The sequence below is a fragment of the Puntigrus tetrazona genome, chromosome 21 (genome assembly GCF_018831695.1).
Source record: "Puntigrus tetrazona isolate hp1 chromosome 21, ASM1883169v1, whole genome shotgun sequence".
Classification (NCBI taxonomy): domain Eukaryota; kingdom Metazoa; phylum Chordata; class Actinopteri; order Cypriniformes; family Cyprinidae; genus Puntigrus; species Puntigrus tetrazona.
In genome coordinates this window covers 8,752,428-8,777,534 of record NC_056719.1, presented here as the reverse complement: position 1 = coordinate 8,777,534, position 25,107 = coordinate 8,752,428, and the positions used below count along the sequence as shown (strand labels likewise).

Below are 25,107 nucleotides of genomic sequence, written 5' to 3'. Positions count from 1 at the left end.
TGAGATATATAGCTGTAAGAACAGAGTTAACTGTTAGATTGAAATACACAGTTTAGAAAATAGTCATATTTTGAGGTATACAGTGCCATTTGTAATTGTACTTCAGGCAAAAGTCACAATTACGAGTAATAACAGTCACAATCATGAGAAATAAAGGTTATTACAAGACATAGGGTAGCAATTGTGAGTTTTAAGATTCACAGTTATAAGAAAAAAACTGCAATTATGAAAAATAGTTACATTGTCAGACATGAAGTGTGAATTTTAGCATATAAAGCTAGTAATTATGAGAACAAGTCACAATTTTGAGAAATAAATGTGCAGCTCTGAAAAAATTATGTTGGAAGAATAAGAAATAAAATCCCAATTGCAAGACAAAATAGTGATAGGACATATGACAGTTGTGAGATAAGAAGTCAGAATTATGGGAAATTAGGTCACAATTACAATAAAAATGGCAACTGTAGAAGATTAAAAGTTATAATTATGAGAAATATTCATATTGTAAGATATGAAGTTTGGTTTGCTATATATACATTTGCGAGAATGAGAAATCATTAGAGGAAGTAACAATTACTGGTAACACGTTACAATAATATTAATTAGATTAACAACATTAGTAAACTTGAACTAAGAATGAAAAATAAATGCTTTTATCAGCACTTATTAATCTCAGTTGATGTTAATTTCACCATTTACTAATGGATTATTAAAATCATAAATTGATTGTTAACATTAGTTCATGCACTGTGAACTAGCATGAACAAACCATGAATAACTGTATTTTTATTTTTATAAGATTAATAAAGAGTGGAATAAATGTATTGTTCATTGTTCATTCATGTTAGTTAATACATTAACCAATGTTTGCACCTTATTATAGTGTTACCCAATTACTGAAAGTGAAGTTACAACTGTAAAACATAAAATCGTAGTCATGTGAAATGAAGACGCATTTACCAGTACCTCTTTTTTTTTTTTTTTTTTTTTTTAACTTGAAGCAGAAACAGGCTTTCGTCACATACTAGTATTAACCAGTAAAAGATTACAGTTTGATGAACTCAAGCAGAAAGCGTCAGTTGAGTTGGATTAGTAACATTAGTGTCAAGTTGTCATTCCTTTATTATTTTGACGTTAGGAAACAAGCGAAAGGCACACAGAATAAAACATTCATTGACGGTCAGTGCATCTATAAACAAGTGAGCCAGTCAAGTGCAGTGAACGTCCAATAGATGGCACTAAGTGTCTGATCACCGAGGCCTTCCTGCACATCAGGTCGCTATCTGATTACACGATAAAAGTTCTCACTCATGCTGAGGGATCCAAGATTTGACCACACCTGATTTTTCTTCGTCCACAACCCACCCTTCTCATTTTAGGCACATGGATAGTTTCTTATTTCGTCCCAGTAAAATCTGAGAATAATTCCAGGTGCCTTGCCGGTGGAACACAGCATATCCTAAAGCTAACAAAAAGTTGCAAAACTATATTCCAAAAAAGGCTTTTCCGAGGAGCTACAATGAACACCCCGTGAACACCTTGACACTCACAGCTTTGGCGTGGTTGGATCTTTCTGCCTAATGTCTCCATTTGGCGCTTTATACTCCGGTTCGTTTGGACTGGTTTTGGGGGTCTTGGGTTTCTGCTGATCTCTTCTTAAGTGTCTCTTTTGCCGTCTCCTTCTGGGTCTGTCTGTAGAAGCTGGGTTCGATTCTTGGACGTCCAGCAGGGGGTCCAGGTGAAACTTCCCACTCACTGCATCTGAAGACTCGTCGATGTATGCAAGATTTTCCCCAAAGTAATCCAAAGGCTGAGAGAGGATGGCTTCTTTGGGCACGGTTTGGAGTTTTTCCTCTTTCTCTAACTCTTTGCCCTTTTCCTTACCCACTCCCTCCGGGACGCGCTCTGTCTGGGTCACCTCCGATTCGGACTCAGAGCTGCTTTCCGACTCATCCGATGAACCCGAGTAGGAGCCAGATTCGGATTCATTCTCCTCTTTTCCGTCCTCTCCGGTTTTACCCTGACTGCCGTTGTGTCTGTGGCGCCTGTGACGCCGCTTTCGCCGGGTGCGCTTGAAAGGATCTTCAAATTTTCCGGACATGCGGAAATCCACAGACATGTTCTGGATGTTCTGAGTAAAGTCGGAGGCATGCGCTCTCAACCCCTCCATCTGAGAGCAGAAAGTAGGGCAGGAGAAATGGAAAGGCTTGAGAGTTATGGAGAGATTTGTATGTCACCATGAACAGAATGATTGAAATTTGATACAGATTTTAGGTTAATAGGAGTTGTGGCGATGAATTACAGGTGTGAGGAAAAATGGAAGGAAGGTTATCATGAAGATAGAAAGGGTGGGAATTGAGAGAGAAGTTAAAAATCCCATTTGAGTTGCAGTGTTAAGTTTGACCAGGGCGTCTGACCGGGCAATGATCTTATTCATTGATTATAACAACAAAAAAAAATTTGAAGACATGATTTAATCATTGGCCTACCTCAGCTCGAGTTTTTTTGGTAAGAACCAGGATCCAGTTCCCAATCATGGAAAGAATGGACACAAAGTAGGCCAATCCAAATAAAACCCAGAACCACACCAGAGGCTTGTACCAATGATCTCGACCTGAATCCCCGCTGTCACCTGATGGACAACAAGAAATGTACAAAACACATGAAGAGTCATTCATTTAAATTAAAGTTACCGTTCTGTCACCATTCTCCCTTGTGTGGTTACAAATGGAACTTTCAAAGTCTGGACAAGAAGCAATAAGATTTGACAGCGTTTGAGGTTTGAGTTGGCATAATGGTTGTACTCGGTGTAACAGAGTTATGTAATCAGATTACTTTTATCAAGTAAGTAGTTTTACTACTTTTTTAATTTACAAGAAAGTTATTTTGTCAAAAATGTAACGCCAGTTACTTTGTTTTCCCATTTATTGACTAACAAGTCTCCTGTTGTGAGAAAAATACACTATAGTTCTAGACTAACAGTGAATGTGCATTAATTCATCTCCATCACAAAAAAAGATTTAGTATTCATCAAAATTAATTAAAATGGTGAAATGCAAAAAATGGCGCAAACCTGCAATAATTAAATACAGTAACACAAATGTTCTATTCTGATTCCATTTTATTAATAAATATCTTTGCCTTTGATGATACAGTTTAACCATATTAATAAGCAAAAATAACTTTAGCTAAACTAACAATTGTGTTTTATTGTTTTTTAATTGCTGAAGAGTGTTGAACCTTCTTTTCCTGTATTCTATTGCATAGACAGGAATTCTTTTTTTTCTTTAGCCTGAGGTTTATTCATCACACTTTTTAGTGTGAAAGGGCTTTTACATTTCCTATTAATAGAACCTTTTATATATAAAAAAACAATAGAGTATTTAAAAAGTTACGCAAAAGTAATATGAAAAAGCATTACTGTCTACTGTTATTTTCTGCACTGTAAAAATTTTCAGCAGTTTTAGACTTAGAAAACTCATACAAACATAAATTGAGAATCTGCTGAAGCTGGTTACATGAACATTTTAATTTAGCTCATTTTTTTTAATACAGTGAGGGATTTTTAAAAAATGTCTTAATTTGTGCTCCTTAGAAGAAAGAAGGTCTTCCTGGTTTGAGTAATTAATGACAAAATGTTTGTCTCTGATAGAACTTACCCTTTAATTAAATTCTGCCTCTGTGTTTTTTTTTTATTTGCTTTATTTTGCCAAAAAAATGTCACTTTTGGAACATCATGGGATGTGGATGATGAAAGATTTTTGAGAGTGTTTCTTGGTAGGTTTTTAAGCATTGCAAGTCACTTTGTAGTTTCAATTGTGGCATTTGAAGACCAAACCAAAATATCCTGCTAAATAATGCAAGCAATGGTGTGTTCAAACCAGTGATTTAACAATCAACCCAACACCCACAAGATGGCTGCAGTGGTTTGTTTTTAATGATATGTATCATTAAAGAATGAGCCAGGGTTAAATGAGGTCTTCACTGAGGGTTCACATCTTCTTGAGCAAGAAGACAAAGAGACAAGACAGATACCTAAAGCTTCAAATCTCAGTTTCAATCAGTTTAATCTAGAAATAGAAACTAGAAACTCTCACAAATGATGAAACAGTTTAAGATTTCAGCCAGTGGTACCTGCAACATAGTCTCCAAAGCCCACTGTTGTGAGGGTGATGACCACAAAGTAGGCGGATTCTAGCAGAGACCATTCTTCAAACTCCTGGAAGACTAAAATTGGCACAAAGATGAAGAGGACGCAGCCCAGCAGGATGGACAGCACAGCGGTGATGACACGCACGATGGTTGGGCTCACCTTCCACTTCTGTATGGAGAAGATAAAGAAAACTGAAGAAAAATGTCAAGAGAAGCATGAAATGAAACTTTGTGGCAGCATTTATACAGCATCTATAAGAGCCATGACAGAAAGCTTATAGAAAAAACTACAATGATATTGATTAATAATGATGGTCCTGGGAGGTTATGTTTGTTTTCGTCATCGTTTACCCATAAAAGAGCTTCAACTTTAGCAATGGCGTTCCTCAGTGACGTCCCCAGATGATCTCCTGCGGCAGCCAACAGAAATCCAAACAAGGGAATGCCCACCAATGTATAGCAGATACAGAAGAACTGGCCCCACGGTGTCTTTGGAGAGATGTTCCCATAACCTGGACCACAGACAAACACTTGCAGTGATCTGATGGCAGATATTTTTAGACATCTCACAGAGCCAGTGATCCCCAGAATGCAGAGGCCAGGCCAGGCTGTGGCTTTAACATGCAGGTGTGTTTAGCCAGTGATATGGGACTCCCATACCGATGGTGGTGACGATGGTGCCACAGAAGAAGAAAGCGCTGGCCAGGTCCCAGCTGGTACTGAATGTGGCATTGCTGTTGGGGTCAACTCCAACACTGACAGCCTCGGTCACCTTCTGTATAGAGGCAATGGTATATATGGGGAAAAAGATTAGATATTAAACACAGGTTGGCTTAACGTGATAACTGATACGTTAGTGCTGCAAGGCGGTACAATGGACGTTTTCTTAAAGGTACAGTATTTAATATTGACAGCTAGTGGTTGAAATGGGTTTGGCGGTCCAAATTCAAAATACTGGCGAGGGGTGTTTCTCCTGTCCCCTCCTTCTCAGACTCAATGCTCAACTAGGTTGCCTGATGCGGCACGGAACTGGAAATAGCGAAATAGACTCTTTGCAAAGTCCCATCCCCCTTAGCAACTGTTGCTGTGTCTGGCGAGCCACGGTGCTCTCAGATACACATCATGTTTCCCCGTGCAAAAAGATAGCAGCTCCCAAACAGTTTAATTAAGCTTATTATTAAATTTCATATTTGAAATCACCAAGGAAATCTGACAACAACTGCGCAACAATTGTTTCTTTTGCTCATATGATGTTATAAAAATCTTATTTCTCAAACGAGATCAGTAGAGATCAGTATTGGTTTTAGTAGACCTCAGAGAACTTGCAACATTACAAAGAACACTTATCAGGATGTGGAATAGCGTGCTGTTTTTTTGTTTCAAATTGAATATGCAGATAATCAACTATAAAAATAGTCATAATTTGCAACAATACTTACATATATCAGATATGATAGATTGTCAGGGTTTACACACGTATAGTTGCTCAAGAACTCCAGACGGGTGGCTTGCAGCTCGATATGATGGGCTTCCTCATTCGGAGCCTCCAGGGCATTGAACACCAGGGCCCCCATCATTAAGTACAGGAGCACCCCAATGAGGACGAATATAAGGGTGGAGCCATGCATGGCTGAACGTCTGCCGGAGCCTGTCCACTTCTTGTCCTTTCTGCTGCTGGTGTTGGTCCTCTTGGGGACAAGACTGCAAAACCAGCCGAATCCATTAAAGAGAGTTGCAAGCACTTCATGGTGAAAGCTTAAGTGTGACCACAAAACAACAGAGGATTTTGATCTAACCCATTAAAGCTGCAGTATCAGAGATGGTCTGCTGCAGAATTTTAACCTATGACAATGACCTCCAGCCACAAACCTGTCCTTTTCCTCCTCGCGTTTCCGGCGTATCCAGCTCCGTCTATGACAGTTGTTAGAGTCTTTGGATCTGTATCCACATGCAAACCCCTCGTCCTCTTGATCTGATTGAGGGGACACTGATGTGTTTTAGATACAAATAGAAATAGAAATGAAAACAAGTAAAATACAAACCAACAACTTATGCGTACGTACATGTTAGGGGTGTTACGGTTCAAATTACTTGAATTACTTGGTTTGTATCACGTTTTAGAGAACGGTTCGTTATTACAGCAAATAATCTAACAGCCTATATAAACATTAATAGAGTGAACATACGAATAAACAGTGTTTTTAGCTAGGTCTAATAGTGTTTTAATAACAGAACTTGAATAAAGTTATCAAATGTAAAATAACACTACATATGGGACTGTGTAAAAGAGTAATTCTTATTAAATTACTAAATATATACAATCAAAAGCAGTGAACGACTGTTGTTTTTAGCATTAATAAAAAGTGATATTTTTTTGTGCGAATATGTTCATTCAAGCGCAAGACTTGAAAGAGCTTTTTTTTTTGTACTGAGAACCATTACTCCCCTAATAGACATGTAAAGGGTTTTTACAAAATAATGTGAACTGAAAAACATTTAGGCAATATTTCTTTCTTAAGGTGTTTTACCACACCTTCCTCAACTACTTCAGCAACTGATCATTACAACATTTTGTTTACATATTGATGTTTGTGATTGAAGTTTAAGCTGTTGTGTCTCTGTGAAGCTTTCTGTGGTCTATTTTTGAGGAAACAGGGTCTTCATTAAGGTTTGCTGTCACTTTGTTTCAGTAGTTCTGTTTAGTGTGGACACAATCCCTCTCAGTGCTGCTCCCCGTCATTCACTTTGAGTTTTTAACCACTGTTCCTCTTTAGTGATAATGTCTTGCCTAACAAATGGACTGTTAAGGTTATGTCCAATGATTTAGCCTTTTTGGAAATCTGACAACTCACCCATTTCACCCATTTAAAAGACAATCGCAAGTTGTTTTTTCACTATACCCTATCATTTAATATCAACGGCTGTGTCCGTGTTGTTATTGGTGTTGTTTTTCAAATGTTATAAACCACACATGAAGTCTATTTTTAGTCCTTTTGATGATTTAAAGGACTTTGACGATGCAGTGTCAAAACATAAAACACATAAAGCTCTGGTACCCAGTTTCAAACTGCTCTGAATGTTTTCCTAACTTTAAACAAATGTATTTTTGTCATTCGGTGGACCGTTACAGTGACAGGAATCACATCGAGGGCCAGGTGGCTCCCGTCATGTCACGAAGGGTGAACCTTCACATTCACTTTGTGAAACAAAACTCATCTGTCTTCTGCTATTTACTGAGTAGCAACATCAGACATTTACCAGCTGTTAGACAAACAAAACCTAATACACAGAACACGGAGGTGAATTTAGGACATGAGAACACAACCATTCATTCTCAGAGCGAATAATTCTTGTCAATACAGAATATGAGCTCAACTATGCGCGAATCAAATTACAGAAAGTGAGAGTAAGAAGCACTTTAGAGTCAGCCGTGTCAGATGTGAATAAATTATGTAAAGAAAAAATATCTTGTATAAGAATTACAGCTGAGCAGTTATTGATTATTACAAAGAGTTGAGGTTGACCAGGTTTTTATTGGGCAGGGAAATTAAACCAGGAAACCAGGTTTTCATACTGTGCGTGAGTATTTGTGTGTGCGCGCGCACACACACACACACACACACATTTACATTGACATTTAGCAAACACTTCCAAAGCGACTTATTAACAAGAACAATGGAAGCAAAAAAAATCAACCAAAGAGTAACTGCAACATATAAAACATTAAAGCAATAAAAAAAATGAACTCTGTGTGTTTTTTTATAATTGTTTTTGATATTTCAATTATTTTAACATATATAATTACGCTTATATTAATAAAACTATCAATAATAATTATGAAGTAAATTAAAAGACTACTGTTTAAGATAATAAATATGAATAGTTAATTTAAATGAGTAAACTGTGAGCATTTATAACATTAATCCTTGTGACAGCCTTCTCTGACCAGAGACTTAAAAAATATAAATAAACTCTTCAGTTCATTAAAATTTAGATGATATTCAGATTTACATTTTAATTTGAAGGACAGAATTTACAAAAAGTGTAGTCATTTATAATGGTTTTGAAGACTAACATACAAAACCACTGCTAGAGAAAGCACCTTCTATATATTTCTCGTGACAACATCACATGTTGTGCGATCAAATTGTTAATCGGTATATTTTTATTTTATAGTATCAAAAGATATTTGTAATGATATCCGCAGTGAGTTATATCCAGGACAGTATTTGTGTATTTACGAGTGTGTGACTAACTCCTCATGTGCGTGTTTGTGTGTGTGTGTGCGTGTGTGAGATCTGAGACGCTTCAGATGCCAGGAGGCTGAAATGTCTGTGGCAGTTATTGGGTTTAGAGTTTGATTCGGAGCGCTGGAGGATCTGCTGACTGCAGTTGCAAGCTCACTATAAAAAGTGGTTTGGTGAAACAGCAAATACAAAGACATTCGAGCAATTAGATCTACTAATTAATCAAGCTAAACACAATCTCCCCAAAAAATACACAATGGCCCATACGAGTCTAAGATGACTGCACAGCGTCAATGTCCAACTTCCATTATTTATATTGTTTATAATAAGTTTATAGCAAGTACTTAAACCTTCTTTTACTTAAAAGCATGCATAATTGCTTATTTGATTTGCCTCAGCGCATTAAACTTATAACTTCAAATCTGAATTTCCATGCACAGTGAATATAACCAAAACACAGCATTAGTAAATCACTTGGTACTGAACTTCCGAACAGACCATCACAGCATGTAACAAACTTTCATACGGGATCAACATTTGCTCGGATTAGCACTAAAATTAGAGAATGATTCAGAAACAGATTCTTACACACAAGCTCTCAAGCCCATCTCCCACCTCAGAGCGGACGGTCCGGCATATCCAGAGCACTGCAGCCGCAAACTGCAGGATTCCTTCCAGAGGGTGTGTGAATGAGCGTGTGTGTGTGTGTGTGTGTGTATGAGATGGTCAGAGACTGTTGCTGAGTGCCCAAGAATGAAAAGGTACTCAATCAGATGGAGGCAGAGCTGAAAGAGTCAGTGTGCGAGAGACTGGCAGCATGTCTGTGGGCTTTGTGTGTGTTTGTGGGAGAGGGTGGGATCAGCGGAGCAGGGAAGGGCTACTACAGTAAAGGATGGTAAAAGAGAGAGAGGAGGAAAAAAGAGAAAGGGTGGGGTTTGATGCAGAGATTCTGAGCTTGATCGGATAATTGGTCTTTCCCTTTCCTGCCCCAGTTTATTCCAGTTTGATGGGATGGTTCCACTCAGGAAGAAGGTTCATGTTACCCTTGGATATGCCACTGGTGTGTGTGTGTGTGTGTGTGGTGCAGTTAACTTCATATATATTTGGACACAGGTGCAATTTTCATTATTTTACCTGCCGAACAAAACATATTAAAGTTATAGCTATATAATTATAGTGCACACTCTGATCTGAAATTGAAGGAAACGTTAAGGAATATAATTTTACATGTACAACTCCAATTTTTAAGGGACCAAATTAGACAGTTGACTCAGAAGCCATTTCATGGACAGGCGTAGGCTATTCTTTCAATATATATATATATATATCGTCTATCTCTCTCAGTATATGCATATATATATATATATATATATATATATATATATATATATATATATATATATATATATATATATAATAGTATTAATATATAAATATATAAAAGTATTAAATTATTAAGATTTATTTGTTTTTAATATTCATTTATACTCATGTTCTACTACTATAGTTACTTTTAATTTATACAATTCTATACAAATTTTTATACAAATCTATTTTAATTTATCCAGCTTGAGGAAATGTTTTATTATAACATCACTGAATGCCGTTTGAAAAACAAAGAAGTAAAATCTGCTGGTGAGTACAGGCAGGTCATAATCACAGCAGGCTTCTCTGGTCACTCTAGACATTATATTGCTCAATATATTTTATTACCTCCCCTTTAACAGTCTTGCACATTTTCTCTCTCTCTCTCTCTCTCTCTCTCTCTCTGAGCAGGAAGTGCAATACAGCTGAAATATACAAATGCAGATTTTCAGCTCCCTTCCCTTTGCATTTTCTCTCCTCCCATCTCCCGCTTCCCATATGCTTGTGTCTGAACGACATGTGATTCACGCGAAAGAGCAGAACTTATTGGGAAGTGCAGCTGTAACATTGCAGACATTGCATGGCCCTCCGAACTGTATTCCAGCAGACACATGCTCAAGCCCCTCACAGCACGCACCTGCCAGGGATGCGGTTACACCGCTTGCGACAGGCACACGTGACTCACTAATCATTGTGTGCATATCACCACCAAGATCGCCGTTCTTGCCAAAAACAATGAGGGCTTTGTCTCGGAGATAAAAACGCGAGCCCGAAGCCAGAGGGGAAAACACTACAGTGGTGTAACATTAATATACTACGACCATCACCAACAAGGCCATTACATAACCAGATAGGGAATCCATCAGTAAGCCTGTATTATTCATGACCATGTTTTCTCAAGACTACTAATGTGGCTGCTGCAGAAAGGAAGCAACACCATCGCTAGCTCTAGAGATCTCTGCATTCCCGTTCCTGGCGCAGGCCCAAGACACCCTCTTCACACCAAAAAGCTTGACTTACAGGGTCACATCAGCAGCCAGAGACTGTGTTAACAAGTATGGGAAAGATTATCCCCTTGTGGGCACTGAAATAGCGTAATGAGCGAAGTGTAACATTAGCACTCATTTGGAACTCACTCAACAGGCGGAGACGTAATTAAATGGCTGCATACGCAGGTTAACTGTCTATTCGTTGACATAGATGTTTTCGCTCAGGCCAACGAGTGACAGTTCGCGTATATTTATAGGTTTTCTTTTGTATTTGTTGTAGGTGCAGGAATATTTGGTCGAATGCAGATAAAAACTGTGTTTGATGGTTATGTTGATTAACAGTTATTTAAAAGCCGCTTGAATTATTGAGGGTGTGATGTAGGGCTTGATTACCTCTGCTCTTTACTCATATCTCTATATAAAAGTCCTATTTATGTTTTCATGATGGCATCAATTGAAAACGCTGTTGAAATTGACGGTGCACCAAGTTTCTGTAGAATATCTACACCTATTTTTATTGTAGTGGACAGATTCTTGTAACTGCTCAGATTATATGAATTCTCAAGGTACATTAATATGATACAATTTTGTGTCATATAAAGCTAGTTAGTTTATTTGTTTTTTTCATTAATTGATATATTAATTGATTTATTTATTTAATAATGACATTTAATTTAATTGTATTTAAGTATTGTATTTTATTTTATTTTTCATTTATTAAGCACTGGAGGTACAAAACTCTTTAGACCTTCTGGATATAAGTTTACAAAAACAAAACAAATCATAAGTAAAAGCTCATATAACATTTACTTTGACCTTTACTTTGGCTTTAGCATCATTACAGTAGTTTTACATTTTTCATTCATATTTTAATTGTGTGCGTTGTTGTGTGTTTTTGGCCTTTTTTTATTTGTATTATTTTCAATGAAGTCTTTGTAACAAAATATATATGCTAATATTAAATATATTAGCATATAATAAAAATAGTGTGAATATAAAATATATAAATGCAAATAAAAATATATACACATATACTTACACGTATATTTTATATACAAAAACGTTTATTCTGCATCTGATTAATTGTGATTAATCCTTGCCCGTTGTTATATGTTGTTGTTTCTCACACTTTTAGATTTAATTTTATAAATTAGCATGTTTTTCAGTTCTGTCATAGTTGTTACATAATTGTGATCTTAAATTACAAAACTAAGCAATGAAAAGTCATAAAAAGTTGAAATTGTGATATAATTGAGTCAACAAAAAGTTTGTATGAGATGTAATAATTAATTTCAAATTATGTTATCAAAACAAAACAGTCATTGACATACAGTTAGATAGAGTTATGAGTTACTAAATTGTAATAATGTGATAAAATGAAAAAATTATGACATAAAAGGTCTAAATTATGACAAAAAAGTATGACAAAATAGTAATGATGAGATACTGATTCATAATTGTGAGATTTAAAAAATCTAAATTATGATCTACATCATAACAATGAGATTAAATGTCAGAATTATGAGAGATATCATAACTATGACATAAAAACTCTCAAAAATTGTAACAAAACATATGACAAAATAATGACAAACTCTGAAATTATTATACAAAAAGTCGAAATGATGAGATACTAATTCACAATTATGAGTATGAATATATGAAAATATCAATATATGAAATAAAGATTGCGGTGCAAAAAGTTTTAAATGTCATAATGATGACTTTTTATCTCATTTCTACTTTTTGTTAGAATTTAAACATAATTATTTTGACTTATAATTACTCATAATTAATATTAATAGATCACATGTGGCAGAAATTGGATCTATAGAATTTTTTTTATTGTATATTTTACTTCAGGCGTTTCAGCTGTACTTTCTCGGCTGTCAGCTACCGAGAAAATAGTTTTACCAAGATGACCAAAGTGTGAACTGGCTTTTCTATCACATGTTTATCTAGCTTCAGCTGAGTTTGTACGGAGAGTATACAGTTCCTCTGATTCTTCATTTTAGCAGAAGTTGTAGTTTTTAAGGTTAAGACTGATTATATTCGCGTTTTTCCCCCGAGATTGAATAATTCCTGCATGCCAGGATTGAGCAGTGTTTTCATCTCTTTGTCAGCAAGAAGTTTGCAATTAACTGATGTATCTCTGCTGTTTTCACTGGGCTAGGTGCCATGTATGCTGGAGACGAAATACACTTCCTTTCCGTCATGTTAACAAGATTCAGACTCCGATACAGCGGAGAAGGATTTCAGCCAAACACATGAAGAGTGGAGACTGCTCTGCTGCTCTGTCACGTCTTACTTCTGTTTCTCAAACAACTCACATAGATATAGACCTCATGTGCCTTTTGACACATCTACGCCGGGACTTTGATTCATTTTGCACTCTCTAAATAGACTTTTATCCCCACTTTGATCCCTCGGTGTAATTTGTGTGAGAGGTTCTGGATCACCTTCTCAAATTCTTGGCTGGGCTCCACAGGCAGTGGAGAACTTTTATTGCTCGGAGGCAAATCAGAGCCGCTTCCTGAGCACATGCATATGGGAGATTTATGGCGACAACATGCTGGGGATAAATATAAAAACCGATCAGGATGGGAGGGGTGTTTGTTTGTTATAAGTCTGATAAAGGCAATGATACGGTTTTGTGGGAAAGGTTTTGTAAATAAATAAACAACTGAGTAAGTAAATATTTGTATGTTATTTAGTATATGTGGGAGTTTCTGGTTGTTGCTGATAATTGCACATTTTCAATATGTAAAAAATGCAGTTCAGAAGTAGTGACTGAGTTATACAAAAGAATCACATTGCAATGCAGAATGTATTATGATCAGTACTGCAATAGACTTCAGCATCTCTGTAGGATGGGGCTTAAAGAACGGCTGCATAATAATTAATATCAACAACAACAAACATTATTATTATTATTATTATTAATAGTAACAATAATATAATTAAATCTGTTATTATTATTATTATTATTATTATTATTATTATTGTAAATAGTAATAATAATATCATTAAATCTGTTATTATTATATTATATTATATTATATTATATTATATTATATTATATTATTATAACCACCATCCCTGTGACCCTATGTACGATGACATTTGGAGAATGGGTGCATAACAACAACAATAATTATTATTGTTATCCTTATTAATATTAATTAAAATAATATTATCACCCCCTATTATTATTATTACTCAACTAAAACAGACATCCCTGTGACCTGTAGGACAAGCGGTTTTGATCAATTGTTATAATATCAGTAATAATGGTGATGATGATGATGATGATAATAATCATAACTATTGTTGTTGTTAATATTAATAATAATATTATCACTCCCTTATTATTACTATTACTAATGAACTAAACAGACACCCCTGTGACCCTACGAAGGACAAGCGGTTTAATGAATTGTAATAACAATAACAATAATAATAATAATTATTATTATATTATCGATAATATTATTATTAAGCCCCTGTTGTTTTTATTATTACTACATTAAAATCCAAATCCAGAATTTGTACATTTCAGTACATTATTTCATCGTTTGAATTACAGAAACACATTTCATGTCATGCTAATCATTTTCATGAATATCTGTTAAATGTTTAGGGAAATAATTTCCCTCCTAAATGAGATCTGTCACTCATCTCATGACAGATTAATTAATTCCTAAACTTCCTGTCAACTATATGGGAAATTCCATGCTTTAAAAATGCTACTTACTTCTTTTTCTTTGGGCTGAAGTGACCAGTATCAGTTTCCTTCTTCCTCAGTAATGTGCTTTGATATCATTTTTTCACATTAAAGTCCACACTGAAACATTTAAAGATAAAATATGACAAGAGACGTACTACGCACTGTAACCGTAGAAAGCAATGTGATAATGCCTAAGAGAGGGATTGAAGAACGGATGAGAGAGGAATCACTGGTTTAAAACGTCAAAATTGATTGAAATCTAATGGAAGGGTATTTCAGCAGGAACTGAATTTGCTGAGATGGAAGTGAGTGTGAAAAAAGCAGATGGGAACGTGCACTGAATCCTACGTCCCATTAAGAAAAGCTTTTCGATAATAAAAACGTATTTTCATTGTGGTTTTTAAAATGACTTTTCAGCAGCCGAGCGAACAAAACCACTGCTGTATGCACATTTTGGATAAACAAAAAGCATTAAAAAGAAACTTTTTTAAAACCGTGAATAATTTAGAAGGTCTTCCATTTCTAATCCATTAAAAACACGCATTCCTGGACTCCAGATACGACAGGAAGTTCGAAATCGTCGAAAAAATGGAGCTGAGTTGGCTTTTTCCTCATTCCAATAGACTGAGAGACACATACGGAGTGGCAGCTCTTCCCTGAACACCAGTACTTAAGAACTCTTACATTACACATTAATCTAATCCTAGCAATTTCCCAGGGCTTTTAACAAGAGTGAGGAGACAGGAGGCCAAAGAATAAAAGTGAGAAGTTCAGTGGTATTAGGATCATAACAAGACAAGAAATTAAATCAAATTTTACTTTGATCTCCAGCTTCTTCTGTTTGAAAGTCAAGTTCTGACAAATATTAGTATTATGTCATACTCTAAGACTTGGGCTTCTTCCGCAAGAGGGAAATGAGACGTGTCTGAAACATGAGAACGGCAAAGCTTTTGTATTTCTCTGTTGCTAATCTGATTTCGTATCATTTTGTTCGCCTACAAGAGGACAGCAGGGGGCCTTAGCGGTGTCTGTTAAGACAGGATTGGGATCTAATTCTGTGTTGTGCAACCCTTAAAAGGAATAATCCTATTAATACGGAGTATTTCATCCGAATGACTAAGCTCGACGTCCACCAACGCGGTTTGCGTTCGAATTGTTTTGTATGTATGGAAGGATAGTTTACTTGGACTGAGTTGTTTTTTGCTTTTGCCAGTGATGAATCATTGAAATATAGCTTTACTGTGTATTATAATCAAGGGATTATCGTTAGCCCTTTATCTGGTGCTGACAGGAACCGCCATGTGGTAAAGACATGTGCGCTCCTGTGTAAATATTACAGTTGATGCGAAGGTCCAGTGAGAAAATAACCAACCTTCTGCTCAACTAGGAGAAGGTAAGAGTCTTTTTTAGTGCGTCGTTTATTATTCACGAGGACATATTTCGGGTCTGCAGCAGGTTAGGCCTGCTGGGTTTTGGTGCGCAAACAGTCGCTGTGTGTTCCTTGTTCGCTTATAAGCTCTTTCCCATTTCAGATGTTCCTCTGGTCGGCAGTGTTCTCCAGGGAACCCCAGGTTCCCGGTCAGCGCTCGCCGGAGGAACTGGTGACCGACATGCTGATGCTGGAGCTGGGCTCTTTGCTGAAGCGCACTGAGCGCCTCCGCCAGGAGAGGGCGACGGAGAGCCGCAGGCGCAGCTCCTCTGTGGATTACAGCTGGCTGGCTGCTCCTCCACACAAGTCCTCTTATGAGATCCCGGCTGGGGAGATGCTGGAGCTCCAGGACCTGTGCGTCAAGGTCTCCCCCTCACAGTGCGGTCCCCTCATCCTCAGGTAGGCCCACGTCTGTAGCAGACTTTATTGACCAATATCTCACGTAGCAACACGCATTCGGTTTGTGAATGATCGATTAGCCTACTTTAAGTGGTGTCAAGTTTTTTAAAGGCATTTCTGTTGGTAAACTTTGAAGTGCAGTCTGTTCACAGGCTTTAGAACAATATTTTGTAGCGCCTTTATAAATAAGTGTTATTTTTTTAGGCTATAGTTATTATATGCAGTGCTAAGTAGTAAGTAATTACATGTAATCTGGTTTACGTAATCAGATTCCAAAAATTACGTAGGCCTACATTTAAAAATGCATGATAAAATAGACTATTATTGACGCAATAGCAATAACTCTTTTTTCTTAATTTTTAAAGTTTCCTTTTAAATATAAAATGAAATATATCAATATAACTAATATATTTGCTTAAAAGTAGCTTACTCCCTTAAGAAATTTAAGGTAACATGTCCATGGTGCTCATGGTTTTATTTTACAAATTGTATATATATTTAGCTTTTACATTTTGTGATTTAATTATTAGCTTTTCATTAAACTTGTAAACCTCACTTCGGGAAACCCTTAGCATATTTTATGCAATATGCGTTATTAAAAAACAATGAATGTAATGTCTTATTTCTTTCTCTTGGTACTTTTACATTAATAGGCTACGGTACAAGATTTTCCTATTTAAATCAATGCGACAAATGAGTTAAATCTGATTATACCTATAATGCATAATTTGCATAAAGCATTACATTGCTGTCTACAATTTTGTGCATGTATTAATTTTGGAGTCAGTAATGGACTACAAGTTGTAACTAATCCATCCAGCACTGAAATTGTATATGAAATATATTTACACTCAAAAGCTGATCAACACTGGATAGTTCAATGCAAACCGTTGTAAAGTTACAGTACTCCAAACATTAAGAGTAACTTGTATGGACAACGTTGGACAAACACATGTTTTTAAAAAACTTGAGCCTGCAGGAATTGTATCTTTAAATAATAAACTGCTTCTGTGTTTCGTTGAGGCTGAGGAAAGTTGTGACAGAGGTAGAGCCAGAGGTGACTGAAGTGTCTCGCCTATTTCGTTCCGTTCTGTGTAACTTCCTGGATGAGGCTGAGGATGAGGAAGCCAGGCAGAGGGCACTGAAGGCTCGGGCCAACCGCAGCAAGAGCATGTCTGTCATCAACCTGCGCTCACGGATCCGGATCAGTCCGCTGTGGAGCAGAGCCACGTTCAGCCGTGATGCTGAGGAGGATGACGAGGATGAAGACAATATCCACAGAAGCAGGAGGATCAGGAGCATGCCTGATATCAGTGTGGTGGAAGAAAGAGCGCTGACCTGAGCAAGCTATGTTTGGAGTAGAAACTCTTCATGATATGGGCAACCAGCTGGATTTTGAACATTACATTATTTTACAGCATTGCTTGCTCCCCAGATATAATGGAAGAAATTGTCATTACACCTCTTAAAAATAAAGGTTAGAAATGGGGATTTTGCAGTGGTGCAATGTAACATAGTATTTGAGTCCTTTCAGTGAAGTTTTTTTCTTAATGTGAAGAATATTTTAATAATCTAAAGAACTTTTCCATTATGAAGAAACTCTTTGGTACAAGGTTTCAAAAGCTAAAAGTTACATCTTTGTACCTTATTTAACCCTAAATTGAAAGTATACTGCCTCAGTGACAGTTTATTAAATGTTCTTCACAGAACCACAGATGCTAATAAAGAACCTTTATTTTTAGGAGTGTATGAATCTTTTCTTATTTAAGTAGCACTTTGTACACTTCCCTTCCATCAAATGTGGCGTATCAAATGCAAGGATTAAACAGTTTTAAATCGCCACTTTTGTTGTTAATTTAAAAATAACTTCATCTCATGATTTTGAAGTAATCATGTACTACAAATGCTACTTTAAAAAAAACCAAAAAACAACAGCAATAGGCATTACAAGAAAGCATTCATTTCTATTTTTTTTTTTCAGTTCTTTACATTTTACAGGATGCATTTCACAAATGGTGGGGTGGGACGTTCCCCCAATCTCAATTTCCAGTTAAACACCACTTGCAGTATTCTCACGGGCTCCTTGAGACCGTATAATGAGACATTTCGAGCTTGTGAAGGATGATTAAAACACGCAGTGGAATAAAACAAAAACTCCAGTTTGAATTGTGTACACCTTTCATTATTCACGACCAAAATTTGTATAAGTTCACTGGTTCCAAACGCGGATTTCGCACCTGCTGAACCCAGCCTATGAAAGCGTGTATAAACAGTATGCCCAATAAAAACTAAAACTTGCTGTACTGATATGCAAAAATTAACCTTTGCGTATACATGACGCGCATCTACCCAACAACCCGCAATTTTTAAATCCACGAGTTTTTGATCGGTGCACTATTTATACGCTCGTTCCTGAGATCGGAAAGGCTGCTGTGTTCACAAGTTTTGTAAAAGTGGCAATCCTATCCCAAAATCAAAAACAGAATGGATGCATAATAAAACCTCTGGTAATAATCATCATAAAAGTGTAGAAGTGTTGCCATTTGAGATGGCTTGGTGGTCTACTGCAGCAATCAGAATATAAGAGAGATTCTGTTACAAACCAAAGTATAAAGTCTTCTAAAAGAAGATACAGAGGAAAAATTGCAAATGCTTAATAAGTTCTCAGAACACGGGACATCTGAATGTGCGTAACATGATTCATGTCAATCAAAAGCGAACCAAAATCTTTACAGTTTTTGTTGTACTTGTTGCTGGTTTTACTCAAGGATATCTCTGTAATCTGTGTTATTTGGAAAAGCAAAATATGGGACGTCATTTCAAGAGTCTGCTGTACAGATACTAGGACATCACATTGAAACTGACATGGACGAACTGTTTTAAATCGACTACGAACTGACAAACGCCCGGCCTATGTAGAGTTTTGCGAATGTTCAGTTCCATCAGTTTGGGGAAAAAGATCCCTAAGAGAGAGCTTGGCAGCCAGTGGGGATAGAAATAGCAGAGACGAGAAAAAAAAAAAAAGAGAGACTTAAGATAACGTCCCCTTTCATTCCTCAAATACTGAAAATCGCCCGCTTTCTTAAATCTGCCCTTCTTAAGAGTGGACGTCAGGTCATGAAAACCACAAAGACAATGAAGAAAATGACGAGGATTAGGAACATCTTGATGAGCAGCCAGCGGTTGTTGGACACAGACTGGAAATATTTGAGTATCTCTGTGTGCGCAAGATCCACGTTCAGCTGAGTGTCCTCGACGTTAGCATCAATTCTGTCAGGGTACAGAGAAATTCAATGGAAAGGATTATTGTTTGTTCACACGTAGTGTAAATAACAGCACCCTTTTGGGGCCAGTTCGATTTTCTTCGGTCTTGTACTTTTATGTCTCTGATACTCACCGAGGCAGCATTTATAAAAACAGTAATATTGTAAAATACACTGCAACCTAGTTATTTTATGATAAAGCTGAATTTTTAGCATCAAAATTCGAGACTTCGGTGTCACATGATCCTTCAGAAATCATTTTAAAAGCTTTGCTGCTTTGTGTCGAAACTGCATTACATTGAACAGAAAGTTAAAACGCTTGTTTATTTGAAATAGAAATCTTTTTACTGCAAATTACATTTGTTAACGTACTAGAATTTAATGATAAAGTGGATGATAAAGTGGAGTCAAGATGCTGGCCCATTCAAAACGACCTAAATCATTATTTTGCCAAAACACTTTAGAAACCATTTTTATGACACTGGTATCACTTACTACTGAAGAAACGGCTGGCTAACTGTTACTGCGGAAGTAAAAGAGGCGATTACACTGACGGAGAGTTCTTCATTATGATCATACACAGTGATGACTAAACCACAAATGGAAACAAATGGGGAAAAACACACTTGTTTATTGATTAGACGCTGAAACTGAAATAGAAAAAAAATGTTTGAATCTGACCTACTTTTCTAGGTATTTATTATTTATTACGGTTTTGAAATAGCTTTTATTCCATATTTTCAGATTTCATTTGAATGCGTTTAAGTTTTAGTAATTCCATTATATGCTTTGTCATTTTTATTAGTTTTTTTTAAATTTCCATTTAGCTGAACTTATTTTTATTTCAGTTTTACTTGCAGCAATTTCAAGGGATAGTTTACCCAGAAATGAAAATCCTGTGATTAATTACTCATAAACCCACCTTTTTTTATCATATCTTAACACAAATTAAGTTGTGCTGTCAAATTATTAATTACAAAATAAAAGTTTACATAATATATGTATGTGTGCTGTGTATATTTATTGTGTATATATAAATACGCAGTACACTTTTTTAAAATATTCACATGTATATACACATTTATTTTCTTATATTTTATATTATATATAAATATATAATATACATGCATGTATATAATGTTTGTATTTATGTATATACATAAATTTGCACAGTATACACACATTACGTAAACAGAAACTTATTTCGAATGCGATTAATCACAATCATTTGAAAGCAATACAATTAAGATATTTCTGATGAATTCTGAGAGCTCTTTGACTTGGTAACCAATAACAACACAAATACTAATCTAACTGGACAGAATACCTCCTCATTAAGAAGAAACTCTCAAAGAAGGTTCTTCCTCACCTTTGCACAGTCTCTTCCTGTTCTTTCACCATATGAGCCAGCTGCTGAAATATGGATCCGAGCTCCACAATGGTGGACTCTATATTCTGCATAGTGTCAGCACGGTTCTGAATGTACGAATCCTAAACAAACACGTCAAAAGAGATTCAAACTTACTTTTCAGATTACCTGCAGCTGTGCATTATAAAACAACCGCTAAACAACCAATACCCGTTCATTGATTAACTGCATCTGCTGACTGGAGCTGAGATCCATATCTATAGATATATCTGTCTTGGAGTCGTCCTGCATAAGCACTGAATTGTCTGTTGACGGAGGACCAAAAAGGATGAATAACTACATGGATGTGGACAATGTCTGTTTTTTCACAAGCGGAGAAGCTCTTACTGAAGCTGTTGGCGTGGAAAGAGGAGGATGAGGCAGGAGTCTGAGAAAATTGCTCTTGCCTGCTTCTCTGCTGCTTTAGGTTCTAAACAGAAAGAAAACACTGAAACGCTGATCAGAAACGTGGAGTAGTGGATCAAAAATAAATGATTTACCTCTGTTCTGACTTCCAGGACTGACTTGAAGTCACTCGACATCGATGCCAGCTTGGACTACAAACAGAAAACAGGCTTTTATTTCAAGCGGAAGCCCACTAGACGTTTTGTGATTGAGCACTGAGGCTAAAGGTTAGCACCTGTAATGAGACTACAATGGTGTTGGAATGTGTCTGAAGATGCCTGCCATTCTGTCCACTCCGTGATCGAACGAGTTCCTGCAGGCCGGCGATCTGCTTATTTAGACTGTTAATGTCCTGAGTGAACACAGACAGATTACAGTATGATACAAACGGGCATGATAATGTATCTTTGGTGAAGGGGAAGTGACATATCACCCTCACCTGTTTCACAATGTAAGTGAGTTCATCGATTTCAGTTGCTTTGTCATCAAAAAGGGACTTTCTTTTGGCAACTGCAGGTGAGAACAGATCGAGCTACACGTAAAAAAAAAAACAGTCCACGGTGGTACATGTGTGAGAGGAAGACGAGATACTTACGGATTGTGAGCTTCTCCAACTTGGCAAAAGTGTTGCTGAGGTCTCTTCCAATTCGCCTGTTAATAAGATGCGGTCAATATCTGTCATAAGGCCAAGTCGATGAAATAACACAGACCATTAAAGCTTAAGTAGGTCTGAATAAATTATAGGTCAAATGCAGCGTCTCGGTGCCAATACTAAACACAGTTGCAGGAAAAAGTCCATAAACCTTCAGGATTTTCCAGGAAATTGGTCATAAAATTTGATCTGCTTTTTTTTAACAATAAACAAACAATAGACTGAAGTATGTGAAGCTTCAAAAGCTAACAGCAGTCAGGAGTCAGCTGATCACGAGTGCAGTAAGACAATTAAATGTTTTTGAAAGATGTCTCTTATGCGTATCAAACTACAAAGATCTGAAATACAGTAATAACAGTAATACTGTGAATTATTATCACATTTTAATACTCCAGTCTTCAGTGTCGCGTGACCCTTCAGAAATCATTCTCATCCTATGATTTGGTGCTCAAGAAATGTACCTTGATATCACTGAGGTTAAAAAATGTTTTCATTTCTTAATTCTTGCAGGAAATGTCATACATTTTCACAGGATTTTTTTATTATTCAAAAATCTAAAATAATCTTCTGTGACATTTAGGCCGGGTTTTACAGACAGGGCTTAGACTAAGCCAGGTTTTGGCTAAAGTTCAATAAGTAGTTTTTATAAACATGCTTAAAACATGGTGTGTTTTTTCTTTTTAGTAGAAACAGCTCAGACATTTTAGTCTAGGAATAGGCTTAAGCCTTGTCTGTGAAACCAAGGGTTAATGTCTTTACTGTCACTTTCCCTGCTATATTACAATTATTACTTCTTTTTTTTTTTTTTTAAGTAATACAGACCCAATAATTTTTAACTGCCACTGTTAAAACAAAATATTATTTCAGAATTAAAAATTCATGATATCTGCCATTATTATTACATTTTAAAAATGCTTAAAATGGTTTAGACGTGTATTTAGAGTGCAGTTAAAATGGTATTACTTGATTACACAATATGATTTTTCTTCATTGAATAAACTTTCCCCCTCTGTATTGTTTAAAATCTTGCTCTGTAAATATACCTATTCATTACCGTCGTTATTATGCATTTTCCCTCATTGTTTTTTTTTTTTTGTGGTACAAGCATCCAAAATTGTATTTTGTAACATTTGATTTCATTTGGTTTGATTTTGTTGTGATAAGTATGTTAACATATCAAACCTAATATAGATTATAACCTCTCTCTTGTTAAAAAGCATCAATGATTTAAAAAAAAAAAAAAAAAAAAAAAAAAAAAAAATTCATTCTCTAATGAAAACTAGTTTTTTTTAGTATAGACATTCACAATTTGAATGAAAAGCGAAAAAGCGACGCCTGATGTGAACCATGCCTGGAACAAAAGAGATCTCACAGCACCTAAGATTAAGAATTGCTGACTTGTGTCAAGCTGGAAAGCCACCTTTAACCTATCTGAGACACTTCGAGATGACCTTAAGAGCGCATCTAAGCCAAACACACCAACAATGTTGTGAAAGTTCAGAGTAATTTAGAGTAACTGTGTAAAATTCCTCTGGTTCATCGAGAACTAAACTGCAATAAAAATTGGATTCATTGAGGTTTAGTGATCCAAGCATTATCAAAAACGAGCATTCACATATTATTTCCACCAATCCAAAGTGTGTAAATAAAACCAAATTGTATTCACATTTCAGTACGCGTGTGCTATTATTTTAAACAGAAAATGCATGGGCATTGCTGTTGCTTGTTTGCAGATCGGAGCAAATAAAGCATTCTCACGAATCCAATCACAATAACTTTATATGAAGGATTGAGAGTTTAACTCACTTAGCCAAGAGTGTGAAGTCACTCCGCTGTCTGACTGCACTGTTGACAGCTCTGGCAGGTTGTGCTCCATTCTGGAAAAGAACAAGAGAAGAACTTCAACACAACTTCACTAAGCAGACCATATCATTAACTCGCAGGTTACTGGACAAGAAGGATCAATAGCTATGGCACCTGTCTGCCCTGCAGTGACTTGCACACAGACTGAAACTCGCTGGTGCGGTCTCGGCAGGACATGCTGAGTGTGTCTACGACAGGGGCGATGGGTGGGACAGCCAGGGGGGCTTCCAGCTGCTGGACCAGCTGGGACTGGGTCTGAGACGGCCCAGTGTACACCCCGTCCTGGCTGCTTCTAGGACCGTGACGGCGCCGTGTGTTCATGGATGCACCAACTCATCACCTTTATCAGGAGGAGAGAGAAATCAGAGTGTGTTAACAGGAAAACTCGCACAATTTTATTCTTCCCTCTTCCCACAATTCATTCGTCAGAGTAAAGTAAAAACAGGACAACTTAAAAATAGCGCTCATAGCAGGAATGTACCTATAATATTCATAACGTGCCGATTTTCATTTATTTATTGTATTATCATTTGGATCATTCTAAAAAACAGTTGTACTGCAGCTTAACATTTGTGTAGAAACTGTATTTTTTTTTTTCAGGATTATTTGATGAATTGAAAGTTCAACGTAACAGATATTACATAAAAACAGCTTTTTCTTCTGTTCTTTTGTAACATATTAAATGCCTTTCCTGTCGCTTCTGATCAATTTAGTTTGACAACAGCTGGTTTGAACATAATATATCTAGAAACTTCTGCTTCTCGACTGTTATCATACGCGCAGTGTCATTTTTAAAAACAGCAGTGTGGTAGCATGCCATCTGCGTATCTCATTCTTTTGAAACGATTTTCACTTTGAAATCCAGCCCGTTAGCCGCTAAGCTAAGCGTGTAGCTGAATATATGATTCTAATATGTTTCATCGATCAAACGCCGCACGCTTCTGAATAAATGAGTTGATTTGTGAAATGAAGGGGAGATGACAACACGTGAGACGAAAGATACAAATATTCATTTCTCACCACTCTGCCTCTCTGATGGTTGAACTGCGTGCAGGTTGTGAATAACATCCGGGTCTTAACACAAACATTGACGTCACTGCCACGTAGTCTTAAAGGAGATCCGTTTATTATCTCAAACACAAGGCGGCGCTGCGAAACTACGTTTGATGTAGTGCGTTGAAAACACAAGTACTGAGTAAAAAGTACTG

At 36.5% G+C, this 25,107-nt stretch overlaps 3 protein-coding genes across 6 annotated transcripts; 1 reads left to right on the top strand and 2 right to left on the bottom strand.

The window, feature by feature from the left end:
• Positions 1–1,546: 1,546 nt before the first annotated feature.
• On the bottom strand, positions 1,547–9,236 carry LOC122326502 (potassium channel subfamily K member 4). 4 transcript variants are annotated; one of them, XM_043221430.1, is made up of 8 exons: positions 8,988–9,236; positions 6,022–6,139; positions 5,592–5,853; positions 4,813–4,927; positions 4,504–4,664; positions 4,135–4,321; positions 2,490–2,632; positions 1,547–2,170 (listed from the first exon to the last, which is right to left on the bottom strand). In XM_043221430.1, exons 3-8 carry the CDS (start codon positions 5,778–5,780, stop codon positions 1,547–1,549), a joined length of 1,419 nt encoding a protein of 472 aa, XP_043077365.1. In that variant the 5' UTR covers positions 5,781–5,853; positions 6,022–6,139; positions 8,988–9,236. The 4 variants fall into 4 exon arrangements, with proteins under 4 accessions (XP_043077365.1, XP_043077367.1, XP_043077366.1 ...); XM_043221432.1 differs by having other exon boundaries at positions 6,022–6,124; XM_043221431.1 differs by having other exon boundaries at positions 9,015–9,236.
• A 6,208-nt stretch (positions 9,237–15,444) lies between these two features.
• On the top strand, positions 15,445–18,097 carry LOC122326443 (protein RD3). Its single transcript, XM_043221329.1, has 3 exons — positions 15,445–15,873; positions 16,013–16,308; positions 17,332–18,097. The coding sequence occupies exons 2-3, from the start codon at positions 16,013–16,015 to the stop codon at positions 17,648–17,650; spliced, it is 615 nt and encodes a 204-aa protein (XP_043077264.1). The 5' UTR covers positions 15,445–15,873; the 3' UTR covers positions 17,651–18,097.
• Positions 18,098–18,246: 149 nt separating this feature from the next.
• stx5al (syntaxin 5A, like) lies at positions 18,247–25,055 on the bottom strand. The gene is made up of 11 exons (XM_043221328.1): positions 24,920–25,055; positions 24,014–24,239; positions 23,843–23,913; positions 21,980–22,035; positions 21,824–21,894; positions 21,620–21,736; positions 21,480–21,536; positions 21,328–21,409; positions 21,151–21,245; positions 20,941–21,062; positions 18,247–19,578 (listed from the first exon to the last, which is right to left on the bottom strand). The coding sequence occupies exons 2-11, from the start codon at positions 24,218–24,220 to the stop codon at positions 19,419–19,421; spliced, it is 1,038 nt and encodes a 345-aa protein (XP_043077263.1). The 5' UTR covers positions 24,221–24,239; positions 24,920–25,055; the 3' UTR covers positions 18,247–19,418.
• Positions 25,056–25,107: the final 52 nt, after the last annotated feature.